Source organism: Podarcis erhardii, assembly GCF_964252035.2.
Source record: "Podarcis erhardii genome assembly, chromosome: 9".
Classification (NCBI taxonomy): Eukaryota; Metazoa; Chordata; class Lepidosauria; order Squamata; family Lacertidae; genus Podarcis; species Podarcis erhardii.
In genome coordinates this window covers 59,763,686-59,777,426 of record NC_138512.1, presented here as the reverse complement: position 1 = coordinate 59,777,426, position 13,741 = coordinate 59,763,686, and the positions used below count along the sequence as shown (strand labels likewise).

Below are 13,741 nucleotides of genomic sequence, written 5' to 3'. Positions count from 1 at the left end.
TTGTTCAGATTTGGGGGTTTAAAGAAAGATCCACCTGAGGATTCCTTTGCTTGGTGAGAGGTTGGTGGATGTGGGACATATACAAACCAATGGCCTGATTTAGCATGCCCTAACTCTACTCCAGGGACATGGGTGGCGCTGTGGGTTAAACCACAGAGCCTAGGACTTGCTGATCAGAAGGTCGGCGGTTCGAATCCCCGTGACGGGGTGAGCTCCCGTTGCTCAGTCCCTGCTCCTGCCAACCTAGCAGTTCGAAAGCACGTCAAAGTGCAAGTAGATAAATAGGTACCGCTCTGGCGGGAAGGTAAACGATGTTCCGTGCACTGCTCTGGTTCTCCGGAAGCGGCTTAGTCATGCTGGCCACATGACCCGGAAGCTTTACGCCGGCTCCCTTGGCCAATAAAGTGAGATGAGCGCCGCAACCCCAGAGTCAGCCACAATTGGACCTAATGGTCAGGGGTCCCTTTACCTTCAACTCTACTCCAGTCCTCTACTCAGCCCTGTCTCTTCCTGTTTTTGCATGGTCTGGACCACCATAAGTCCTATGTGTCAGGAGTGATTTCACCTTCCTGTCATTTATCCTTTTCTTCACTGGAGAGGAAGAACAATCAACAGTACAAATACAAGTCCCTTTCTCAAAGCTTCCCAAGTTTATTGCTTCCAGAAATAAAATCAGGACATGGCCAGAAGTTGGTGCAGAAATTATCTTTGCTGTTTGTAGGTGTGTGTCTGGGCTGTATCTGGGTGAGATACCAGCTGGGAATCTTGTAGATACTGCCTTGAGCTCCATGGATGGGATATCAGTGGTCAAATAAAAGACTTGCATAGTATCCATCAAAGTCATTCTATTGACAGAAGGAGTTCTGCTTGCCCCACCCAACCCCAAATCTGTTCTGAGATTTTCCCCAAATCTCAAGCAGATTTGGGGGTTATGCAGGGAAAGGAGAAGGAGGGTAAATTCAATTGCACAAGTGGAAGTCTTTGTGCAGTTGGGACTATTTCGGATACAATCCGTTGTGGGTGGGTGAGAGATCACCAGCCCCTATTATACTTGCCTGGACATTTAAGTTCTTCCTAGAAGGCCCTTCTCCAGTTTTCCCTACCTAAAGGGGTGAAGTGGATGACAATTAAGCAGAGGGCCTTTTTGCTGATTGTGCCCAGATTATAGAATGCCCTCCCCAATGAAACTTGTCTTGTGCTTGCATTAAGATGCTTTTAGCATCAGGTGAAAATGCATTTAATCTCCCAGACCTTTTGGAACTATGTTATTTTATCTTGGAGCCGTTTATTTCAGCTTGATTTTAAAAGCTAGATTATAAAGTAATTGGTTTATTTTTGAATGACTGAATAAAGCTTTATTGCTGAAAGCCATGTTGTTGTTGTTGTTGTTTAGTCGTTTAGTCGTGTCCGACTCTTTGTGACCCCATGGACCAGAGCACGCCAGGCACTTCTGTCCTCCACTGCCTCCCGCAGTTTGGTCAAACTCATGCTGGTAGCTTCGAGAACACCATCCAACCATCTTGTCCTCTGTCGTCCCCTTCTCCTTGTGCCCTCCATCTTTCCCAACATCAGGGTCTTTTCCAGGGAGCCTTCTCTTCTCATGAGGTGGCCAAAGTACTGGATCCTCAGCTTCACGAACTGTCTTTCCAGTGAGCACTCAGGGCTGATTTCCTTAAGAATGGATACATTTGATCTTCTTGCAGCTGAAAGCCATAGGTCACCACAATATAAATAGAACGAACAATCATTTCAGTATATTCAGCAAACAAATATATATAGAAAAAGAAACAGAAAAATGATACTTCCCTGCCGAATGTAAATCCTTCATCCCTCCCCTCCATTGTAAGCTGTTAAAAATACAACAGAATAAATGCCTATCCCACTTATACACCCTAATTCTTTTTTGATTAACCTTGCACACAATTGTTTCATCCTTGCCCCACCACCAACTCCCCGGCCATCTGCTAGATCCATTAACAGTTAAGGAGTTAATGCCACCTGAGATCAGTGAATCTGATCTCCAGTGTTGAATGATAGACTTGCCCAGTGGCTTACCAGCTCCCTAATCAGACTCTGCGAGCTCTGTGAAGCTCCTTTCATGTGCCTAAAATGGACAGTGCCACCAGCTGGAAAACAGGCGCTGAACTTCACAGTACCACTTCCACTTTGCTTGCCTCTGTGAAACAATACTCAGGAACAGAAGGTTGACACTTGAGCTAAATAATTCCCAAGATCATAACACAAGCGATCCAAATTCCACGAAGCCTGGGAGATTTAAAAAACGGCTCAATAGATTAAAAATCTCAAACCTTCCTTTGCCCAATTAAAATTCTGCGAAGCTCTTGTGTTGCCTCAGGGAAGGTGAAGCAGGTCACACTCAGGGTAATGTGGCTGCTGCCTATCATTATAACAGCGACTAAGAGGAGAAACTGCCTCAGGGGCGTAGGAAGGCGGGGTGTGGTCTGTTTCGGGTGTCACCCTGAGGGGGTGTGTGACAAAATGGCAGGCGGCACTCACTGTGAGGCCTGCAGTGCACCCGAGCCATGTGTCTCGGGTGCCTGCAGGCTCCGCACTTTCCGCCCGCTTCCATTCCCCCAGCTGTAGGGTGGCTGAGGCCTGGCGGCACTGTCTGTGCGTCCATATTGTGCGCCATGCGTGCCGTCTGTGCATCCATTTTGGGTGTTGCGCGCACTGCCGGGCAGTTCGCCCTGCCCCTCAGCACGCCGCACCAGGTGCCTGAGAGACTTCCTCCACCACTGAACTGCCTGACAGAAGATTGCACCACATTGGCAGGTCAGTGGCTGGTCCAGCCGAAGGTCTGCTTGAGGGGGACAATGTTTTAAGAGGTACCAAAGAAGTGACACGTAATCTCAGGGTGTGGCACTCCAAGATGTGCTGGGACACATAGACCTCACCTGCCCATGAACTAAGGTCTTTGGTTGTGCCACAGCTTGCTGAGGCCCATCTTGCGACAACCTGGAGGCAGTCCTTTTCCATTGTGATACCCAGCTTATGAAACCACCTCTTTCTGAGGTTCACATCAAGGTTTCTGGAAGGCTTTGCAGAGGCCTCGCACTCCCTTCCCAGAGCCCAATGAGGTAGGGTTAGTCACACAGGGCTGGTTCTGTGGGTCTTCCTGACTTTGCTCAATTTTGCCTTTGCACACAAACCCCCTGATCCCCATGTAAGTTGTGTGCCTACTGTACTCTAATAAATATCCTGTGTCAAGGGTAAGGCACTAAACTATATGATTCATTTAGGTCTTGATTCTCAATTGGCTTGATCATGTGGCTTTTTTGAACTATTGCTTGATCTGCTGCCAGCTCATCTGCCATTTTGTTTTTTTGAGTGCTTCCTGCAGGGTAGTGGCTGCATTTTCCTTTTCTGTACAGGTCACTTAGCTTTCACTTTCTTTTAGGTACCCTGATTATATTGAAGAACCCGTATCCGAAGATGGTGGAAGAGCCCTCCATTTACGAATCTGTGCGGGTTCACACGGCAATGCAGACCGGAAAGACGGAAACTGACCTTGTCCCCAATGCGCCGTCAGTGAGTCACTGCTTTTAAGTGTTACTCACTGTTCAGCAGCAGCTTGGGGGAGATTTATAGTTTTCCTCCAGGTCTGCAATCTGGGTCCTGATTGTATCTAGTCACCTCTCCTGCCTTTCCTCTGACAGCAATTTGCAAAAGCCTCTTTGTCATTGCATTTAGATTGGCCCTTAGGGTGTGTGAACTGAGTCAGGGGTTCCTGGTTTGAATCTTATCTCAGTCATTCGTGCAATAAGTGATCCCAGTCTCAGGCTGCTGATAATTTCATTCTAGGATCCTTGAGGTATTATAAATAATGCATAGTAGGGTTGCCATATGACCTCTTTTTCCAGGACACATCCTCCTTTTCATGGGTAGAGTTGTCAAAGTGATCCAAAGTTAAAAGTAGAAGTTGGCAAATGTGTCCTCTTTTTTTGCTCTTCAAAATATAGCAACCCTACTAAAAGCACAGTATTCTTTATTTATTTGAGCTTGGCTATGTGTGGTGTAGTTGTTAGAGTGTCAGACTAGGACTCGTGGGACCAGTGTTCACATTCCCACTTAGCCATGAAGCTCATGGGGTGACCTTGGTTCAGTCAGAGTCTATCATTGTAACCTACCTCACAGGGTTGTTGTGAGGAAAAAAATGGAGAAGGACTATGTATGCTGCCTTAAGCTTCATAGAGGAAACAATTGAAAGTGAAATAATAATAATAATAATAATAATAATAATAATAATAATAATGATGATGTCAGGGGTTCAGAAGGAGAGACACAGGAGGGGGAGCAAATGGAGAGTGAGGAGGAGGAGTCCGAGGGGGGCGTAGGCAGTGACAGTGGAAAGAGTTATTCCACAAGCCTCTCCAGCGAATCGGAGGACTCACAGAAGGGAGCGCCGATGGCCAGAGCGAGGGGGGTTCCAGGGGGGAAGCCCCAGGAGGAAGGGGCCAGCGGGGAGTCCCTGAGCAGCAGTTGGAAATCAGGACCAGCTTCCCCACCAGAGCGCAGTGGGAGGGGGAGTCCCAGGAATCGGGACCAGTGCTCTCACCACCAGCGGGAGGAGAGGAGTCAGGTTTGGTCATGCCCACATCAGGAAGCGGGGAAACGGTCAGGAGGAAGGTTACCGGCTGGGCGCGCGCGCCAAGTTCAAATGTACAGGCGAGCGGCACAGTAGGGAGCCCGGGTAGGGAGCCAGGTCCTAAAGCCCGCCGGAAGGAAGGGGAAGACCAAGGGGGGTCAGCGTCAGAGGAGTCCAGGAAGGAGGAAACCCCAGAGGGCAGAAGGACCCAGCGAAGGAAAGAACAGCGTAGGAGGTGGAGCCGGGCTAGGATCTTAAACTGGTGTGGGAGGAGCAGTGAGTCAGAGGGGACTTAGCCGGTCTAGCGTCGAGACGTGGGTCTGCGCGCCCAGAGCTTTGAAATGGAAACTAAACTTCAATAAAGACTTTTGTATATTATATCCACCGGGCGTTGGTCCTCTGTGAGCTGGGATCTAGAGGCAGACCTGACAGTAAGTCCCCTCTCCCCTTTCACCAAGAACCTCGCAACGTGAGTAGACGCAGCGAGGGGCGAAGATTGGTGCTTAACGAGCTCACAAAAGCAAGGCAAGATGACTACTGAACAGCAAATGGTAGCCCTGCAAAATGCAGTGACGCGACTCAACGAGGAGATACTCGCATCTAGGAGGAGGGAAGACGAAGCAGCTGCTGCCTGCAAGGATCTACAAGCCAGGTTGGAAGCGCTTACAAAGCAGGGGCACCCCCCCCAAAGCCAGAGGGGATTGGGCTGGGGAAGAGAGGGGGCAGCCTTGTGTCTCATTTCGATGGGAATTTGCAGCAGTATCCTAACTTCCGAGCAGACGTGCTGTTTGCGCTGCAATTGCTGGATAAAGACTTTAGAGATGAGCAGGAGAGGGTGGGATTTATATTATCTCATTTGCATGGAGAAGCTAAAGCGTGGCTGCGCAATCTGTGGAGAGATAAGGATCCGGCGCTCCGAAGTGCGGATGCCTTCATTAAAGCGATGGATTCGTGTTTTTTATCAACAATAGACATTGATATCGCCAGAAAAGAGATACATGGGCTGAAACAAGGGAGAGCTACTGTGAGGCAGTATCATTCCCGCTTTTTTGCATTGGTGAATGCGCTGGGATGGGAAAAAGATTCAGCTGCAGTCAGAGACCTTTTCTGGGAAGGGCTGAATGGAGCTGTAAAAGACGAAATTGCAAGGGGAGAGAGACCCCATACCACCAAAGACGTTGTGGAGAGGGCACTCACGATTGGGGTTAGGCTAGAAGGACGCCCTTGGGACAAGGAGGAAGGGCATTGGGGACGCACGCCAGCGAGAGGACCGCACCCCTTTCCCAAGGAAGCGGCGCGCGCTCGATCCATGCCTCCGCTGGGAGAGGGAGAGGAGCTGATGGAGATAGGTGGTGCTAAGGCTCAGTCCGCAGCCGGAGCCCTAACGCCGGGAGCAGTCAAAATGAAGCCTCCTAGAGGGACCAGGAAGTGCTACATCTGCGGCAGTGCTCATCACATGGCGAAAGAGTGTCCCCAGCGGTTTCACAAGCACACTGCAGCCGCAGCGACAGTAACAGAAGCAGTTCAGCAGAGTGAATCACAGCAGGAAAACTCCACTGTCTGGCTGGAAATGGAGTCACTGGGGGCCAGCCAGACAAGTCAGTGAAGCAATCCCCAGTAATGTTACAGCCCACAGACCCCCTCCCACCCAAACCAGTGGTGCAACTCACCGCATCCCTCCAGCTTCCCAATGGGCTCACTGTGGAAATTCCCATTACCATTGACTCTGGGAGCAATGCAGATTTTATAGGCATGGAGTTCATCCAGCAACATGGCATAGCCCTTCTGCCAGCGACGGTACCTCTGAACGTCGTCACGGTGGACGGCAGGGAGCTACTGGGAGGGCAAGTGCTACAGCAGACGCCGCCAATGGTGATGCGCATTGGTAATCACCGCGAAGTCATCAGCTTCAACGTCACCCGCCTGTCAGACACGCCCATAGTGTTGGGCATGAGTTGGCTGGATAGGCACAGCCCGGCATTAGCTTGGTACCAGCGTCAACTAACCTTCGGCTCCTCCTACTGCGCAGAACACTGCATCCTGGCTGACTTGGAAGATGAGGGGCATGAGGACGGACCACAGCTGAACTTGGGCATCCTGCAAGCAGTACCTAACAAGTACAAAGAGTTTTTGGAGGTCTTCTGCGAGAAAGAAGCGGACAAGCTGCCTCCCCACAGACCCTACGACTGCAAGATTGACCTCCTGCCGGGGGCGACGCTCCCGACGGGGAAACTGTATTCCATGTCGGAGGATGAATTGCAGGAGCTCAGGGAGTTCATAGATCACAACTTGAAGCGGGGATTCATCCGAGAGTCCAAGGCGGTGGGGGGCAGTCCTGTATTTTTTGTAAAGAAACGGGACACGCCCCAGAAGAGGCTGGTCGTCGACTTTCACGTCTTAAACTCGAAGACCAAGCCCTCAGCCTTCCCTATGCCCAAGATCGATGACCTGCTGGCGACGGTGAGGAAGGGTCGCATCTTTACCAAGTTGGATCTGCGGGGAGCGTACAATCTCATTCGCGTGCGCGAAGGTGACGAGTGGAAAACGGCCATGTTTACGCCGCTGGGCACCTATGAGTATAGAGTTATGCCTTTTGGATTACAAAATGGCTGCCACTGTTTTCAAGCATTCATGCATCATGTCTTGGCGGGTCTTCTCTACAAGAAGTGCGTCTGCTTCCTGGACAACATCCTCATCTTCTCGGAGTCGCCGGAGGCTCACGAGAGAGATGTCAGGGAGGTCCTGCAACGGCTGCGGGAGCACAGGCTTTACGCCAAGCTGGAGAAGTGCCAGTTCGACAAGACGGAGGTGGACTTCCTGGGCTACAAACTGTCCGACAAGGGACTCGCCATGGACAGTACCAAGGTACGTGCAGTGCTGGACTGGAAGAGCCCACGCAATCGGAAGGAAGTCCAGAGGTTTGTCGGCTTTGCCAACTTTTATCGCAAGTTCATCAAAGGTTTCGCCATGCAGACAGCGGCCATCACTGACACCCTCAGTTCCAAGAAGAAGAAATTCATCTGGACGGAGCAGGCAGAGCAGTCCTTTCAAAAGCTCAAGAATCTCTTCGCGTCCGAGGAACACCTGCTACACGTGAACCCCAGCAGGCCCATGAGAGTGGAGACGGACGCCTCAGACAGGGCCGTGGGGGCCGTCCTGTTGCAGCAAGACCACCAGGGGGACTGGAGGCCGTGCGCTTTCTACTCCAGAAAACTCAGCAAGTCGGAGCAGAACTACACCATCTGGGACAGGGAGTTACTGGCCATACATGCAGCCTTCAAGGCGTGGCGGCACTTCCTCGTCGGAGCCAAACACACGGTGCAGGTCCGTACAGACCATAAAAACTTGGAGTACTGGCGCACGGCGAGGTTCCTGAACCAGAGACACATCCGCTGGGCGGAGTTCTTTGCAGATTTCGACTTCAGAATAGAATACATCCCTGGAAACAACAACATCATGGCGGACGCGCTGTCCAGGAAACCGCAGTATCTCGAGGAAGAGGCACCGGCGGCGGCCAAGCACATTTTTGCACCGAAGGCGTGGGCATGCGCGTCAGCCACGGTGGACCTGGACGCAGTGCGGCGCGCGCTGCAGACGGACTCCTTCGCGCGAGCCAAGATGGAGGAGGTCCATAGCGGCACGGCGAGGGACAACGACTTCCAAATACGTGACGGCCTGCTCATCCGCAAAGGAGCCCTCTACGTACCGGGAGACAACCTCCGAGCGAAAGTCCTACAACAGATGCACGACGCGCCCAGCGCGGGACACTTCGGCAAGGAGAAGACGGTGGACTTAGTAGCCAGAGACTTTTGGTGGCCCAAGATGAGAGGGGATGTCGCGGAATACGTCAATAGGTGCGACACCTGCCAAAGCCAGTACGCCAGCCGCCGGCAGGCCTGTTGGAACCGCTACAGACACCGTTCGAACCGTGGGAGAGGGTGGCCCTGGACTTTGTCACAGATCTGCCCAGCTCGAGGGGCAAGACGGCAGTACTCGTGGTAGTAGACTTGTTCACCAAGATGGCCCACTTCATTCCTTGCGCGAAGGTGGCTACAGCTGAGCAGACCGCCAAGCTGTTTATAGACCACGTGTTCAAGGTGCACGGCCTGCCACGGTCCATCCTGTCCGACAGGGGGTGCCAGTTCATATCCAACTTCTGGCAAAAGCTGATGGGTTTCCTGAACGTCAAGGTCAGCCTGGCGTCGGCGCGACACCCGCAGACCAACGGGCAGGCGGAGAGAGTCAACGCCATTATGCAGCAGTACCTGAGATGCTACGCGAACCAGCAGCCCTCGACCTGGGTGGACTATCTACCGTTGGCCGAGTTTGCCTACAACAACACGAAGCACGCGTCCACGGGGGTGACGCCGTTTTTCGCCAACAATGGGCGGCATCCCAGAACCTTCCCGGGTTTGGAGAAAGTGAAGGCAGGGGAGCCGCAGGGAGCAGAGGCCGTGGCAGCGGAGTTGCAGGAGATCCACGAGCAGCTCAGGAGGCAGTTAGAGGTGGCGAAACAGGCTTACAAAGTGCAGGCAGACCGACACAGGAGAGTGGGGGAAGACATCCGGGTAGGCAACTGGGTGTGGTTAGCAGCCCAGGCAGTTCCAGCCAGATCGCTGGCCAAGAAGAAGCTAGGGCACAAGCAGCTAGGGCCGTACCAAGTAGAGGCGCAGATCAACCCAGTGGCCTTCCGGTTGACACTCCCGGAGGGGTCCAGAATGCACCCGGTCTTTCATAGATCAGTGCTCACACCCTACAGAGAGCCCCACAGGTTTCAGGCACCAGGGACGGCGCCAGACCCGCTCAGGGAAGCGCCCAAAAAGGGGGGGTCGCCGAGAGGGGAGCCACTCAATGAAGCCACAGAGATTTTAGACTCAAGGTGGGGGGAGGACGGGATCGAATATCTTCTCGCCACAGAGGACACCCCGGCCAGCGCCAACAGGTGGGTGCAGGATTACGCATTGGAGGAGCAGTGGCTCAAGGAAGAATTCCATACACTTTTCCCGCACAAGCCCATGCCGGCGGGCTTTTTTGACGACTGGGTGTGAACAGACCCCAGAGGGCAGAAGGACCCAGCGAAGGAAAGAACAGCGTAGGAGGTGGAGCCGGGCTAGGATCTTAAACTGGTGTGGGAGGAGCAGTGAGTCAGAGGGGACTTAGCCGGTCTAGCGTCGAGACGTGGGTCTGCGCGCCCAGAGCTTTGAAATGGAAACTAAACTTCAATAAAGACTTTTGTATATTATATCCACCGGGCGTTGGTCCTCTGTGAGCTGGGATCTAGAGGCAGACCTGACAAATAATAATAATAATAAACAATAATAGTCTTTGTAGAGAACAAGGGCTGTCATTGCCTGGAAGGGTTTTTTGGGGTTTTTTTTTAACCACTTCTGCTTTCTTGCCTGTGTCATTAATGGTCTTTGACCATCTGAGACACATCATGCTGTTAGCCATCGAGGCCTAGTTCAGCATTTAGTGCCACGTTACTGCACATATACAATGAACACATTGTTGGAAGTCAAACAATGCTGAATTGCCCTAGGATTTATTTAAAATTTGACCCTCTGTGCCCTTTGACAGCATATACCTCAGAGAATATGACAAGTGCCTGGTTTAATCTGTGATACAAGAAGGTGTCATTTCATCAGAACCAATATGATTATTTTGTGTTTTTACCTCAGGTGTAGACAGGGGCCCATACTTTTGGCAGAGAACACAGTGACCCAGTATTAAGGATAAAATGAACAGACAGTTATGAGGTCATAAAAGCTACTGCTGTGTTTTGCTTCGCCAGCTTGTGTAATGACCATGCTCAAGGCTAATGTGTACTTGTTCCTGCCTTCACCCCCATCCTTTTGGTTAACCTTTACCTCTTTCCTTGCAGTTAGGCACAAAAGAAGGATATTTGACGAAACAAGGCAGAATAGTTAAGGTAAGAAATGTCAGTGACTTGTGTGCCTCTCCTTTCCTTCTGTGTAGAAAGCCAATGCAAAGTTAATAATAGTTTATTAATTAAAAAATAGTTATTTTCTAGAAAAAGAGGTGCTGGAATTCACTAGGAACATCTCTTGTTCTCTTAAAATGGCAATGGAGCCTACCTCGGAGGTGCCGGAACTGAGTTCCAGTGAGTTCTGGCTGGAAAGAAGCCCTGGTAATAATCATAAAATAATACATATGATCTGCACAGCAAGAAGTATATGGTTGTTAGTACTATATACGTGTTCTGAAGCAGAAGAGAAGAAAGGGAGCTCATTTTCAATGCCTGTGTTGCCATTTTCATTCTTGTATTTTTTCAAATGTCTAAGTTCCTCTAATATCACCCTCTTTATTCTTTCAGAATTGGAAAACCAGGTGGTTTACATTGCACAGGAATGAGCTGAAATATTACAAAGACCAGACGGTGAGTTGGCAAGTTGCACTTGGGCACCCATGTTTTGATCCCTTGAGTTTGTTGCATATGGACATGAGTGTTGAGATCCTTCCAAATCATGTGGGCCAAAGGAAATTTTGCCAAGCAAACGCCCTCCCACTAATGGTTCCCAGTGGTCCCCACGCGCTTCACATTACTTCGTGGAAGTCTTAGTCATTTCTGGCTTGTCAGTTCAGTCAAAATGGGGAGTGGGTGGATGACGCAAGCATTGCTTCTTTATTATATAGGTGGGTGCCAGTACATATGTGGGTAACAGTGCTTGTGCAGACAGGGCCTCACTTATTCCTCGGCATCTTTATTTGGGGGTTCTGCTCATTACAGGGGGAGGGGGAAGAATGATTGTTTCAAAGATAACTTACTTTTAAGTCCACAGAGCCAATCAGAGCGCTCGACCTAACAGAATGCTCAGCTGTGCAGTTCGACTATTCCCAGGACAAAGTCAATTGTTTTTGGTAAGTTGAGACCTAGATGAAAATTACTGTGTTTGTAAAATTACTTCAATACTCGTGAACTATCACAAATGAAGACAAAAAATTTATTAGTCTGTCTTCTCAGTGAATGCCCACTCTTCCAATTTACCAGCCCCATCAACAAGCCCTTTCTCTGAACTCCACAGAGTGATTTTCCTGCTTTCCTTGGTGTCTCAACAGCTTTACACGACAGCTGCCCCTTCCTTGACTTTATTCTTTCCTTCTTGCTTTCTGTCTTACTATGGCTTAGCATGGGGGAATGGGCATCCCTCAATGGCAGAATATCTGTTTTGCTAGCAGAGGGCATCTCCAGGTAGGGATGGAAAAGACTCTTGCTTGAAGCCCTGGAGAGCTGCCACTGTCAGTCAGTGCAGATAATGCTGAGCAAGATGGACCAGTGATCTGGTCAACTTCCTTTGTGTCTATGAATGAGCTTATTCTTAACCAAGGCAGCCTTTGAGTTCCACATTTGTTGTGTTTTCTGCATGCAAAACCTTGGCTATTCAATAATGCCCTGAAGCACGTACCCTTACAAAATTCTGTTGATAAATATGCTAATAATATATATGCTTTAAAATGTTCTATTTTTTAAAAAAAACCAATCATACCCTCCTCCAGCATTAACACATGAGAAAGGGACATATTTCTAAATCTCCAGTTCTCCCTCAAGTCTGTGTGTACACCAGGCATGGCCAGACTTGGCCCTCCAGCTGTTTGGGGATTACAACTCCCATCATCCCTAGCTAACAGGACCAGTGGTCAGGGATGATGGGAACTGTAGTCCCAAAACAGCTTGAAGGCCAAGTTTGGCCATGCCTGGTGTACACCCTCTGTTTACTCTGCATCCAGTGTGTTCCCGTTGTGGGTCTGGGAAGCAGTATACTGAATCTACATTATCCAGAATCTGTATCTATCCTGTAGTTTCTTAGGAATTATACTGCATATTTACATGTTTTCCCGCAATCCCACTTTGATCCAAATTGAGAAGAGAAACATTTTAAGCTGATTGTGTCTATGTAGCCAAAGCCAGCAGTGCTGCTGAAGACCCTAAGTTAATTCTGTATGCTGATGAAGTGACAGAGGGAAAATGTCTTTTTCAGCTGGTTTTATTTATTTTGCCATTGGCTCTGTGTTTTACTTTGGTGGTTTGACCCTTCTGTTCAGTTTTTTAATGTTCACTGCTTTGAATTCTTACTTGGAATAAAAATGGGATCATTTTTGGTTTTTTAAAAAATAAAACAAACCAAAACTAAAACCAAACTTTAGCTTCAGTTCTTCTTTGGTAAAATGGAGTATGGGTGTTGGCTGCAGCTAGTATTGCTTATGCGTGTGATACCAAGTCTTTTTACAATTTTTCTTTTTACAGTTTAGTATTCCCACTGAGAACCTATTACCTGTACGCAAAGACTGGAGTAGAAGCAGACGAATGGATTAAAATACTGCAATGGAAACTGGTAAGGAAGTGCCTATCCCTCAAGATCAGATGAGCTTTTGGTTGGTGCATTTAAGATAAAAGGAAGCATTTCATGTTCTAAATGTGTAACGCCGAACCCTTTATTTCCTCACTGGCCTTACTATGCATGTAAAAAGAGAAAGCAATATCCCTAGCCTTTAAACAAGTATATAAACTAAGGAAGTCAGAGATATAGAGCACATGCTTTTACCTAAACAGTATCATTTAATACCTAGCCTCTCCACACAGAGGAGTGAGTCTGTGACCCTGGAGAGATACTGTCAGGAGTATAAAGTTTAGACAATGCTGAGTTAGCTAGATGGGCCAACGTTCTGATTCAGGGTAAGGCAACTTCCTATTTTCCTATCCAAAAGCCCGTGCAGCAGTCATGGTGCTTCTGTGCAGCACAGACCCAGTTTTCCATTCCATTTGCTGTTCTTTTGCACTGCATCTGAGACGACTTTGCTAGCCTCCACCCTCGAGCTTCATTGGTGGAGGGGGACAAAACCCTAAGGGAGGAAATAGCTCTGAATCCCTGCTCCACAGGCTGAATTGTAGCCACGGTTTGTTTATAAGTGTGCACTAGGGTGTGGGCATCTAGCCCCGCTCACTGAGGTGACCGGGCATAACTATATTGAGGAAGGAGGGCAACAGAAGTGAGGGGGCTACCTTGGACATGGAGGGCATAGCTGTTCAGCCCTGGAGGCGATGGGTGACGGCAGCAGAGGACTCAGGAGGAAAGGACTACAAGCCTAGCAGTTGCACATGTTTAGGCTCAGTTATTA

The 13,741-nt window shown here is 49.5% G+C and overlaps 1 protein-coding gene across 2 annotated transcripts in view; it reads left to right on the top strand.

Annotated features, from left to right (window-relative positions):
• Nucleotides 1-13,741, top strand: part of DAPP1 (dual adaptor of phosphotyrosine and 3-phosphoinositides 1) — a 35,528-nt gene that overhangs the window by 20,002 nt on the left and 1,785 nt on the right. Inside the window, exons 4-8 of one of the 2 annotated variants that reach the window (XM_081877283.1) lie at nucleotides 3,419-3,549; nucleotides 10,488-10,535; nucleotides 10,941-11,003; nucleotides 11,409-11,485; nucleotides 12,870-12,957. In XM_081877283.1, the coding sequence (XP_081733409.1) occupies nucleotides 3,419-3,549; nucleotides 10,488-10,535; nucleotides 10,941-11,003; nucleotides 11,409-11,485; nucleotides 12,870-12,957 (407 nt within the window). Of the gene's footprint in view, nucleotides 1-3,418; nucleotides 3,550-10,487; nucleotides 10,536-10,940; nucleotides 11,004-11,399; nucleotides 11,486-12,869; nucleotides 12,958-13,741 lie in introns of both variants that reach the window. The other variant, XM_081877282.1, reaches the window with a different exon arrangement.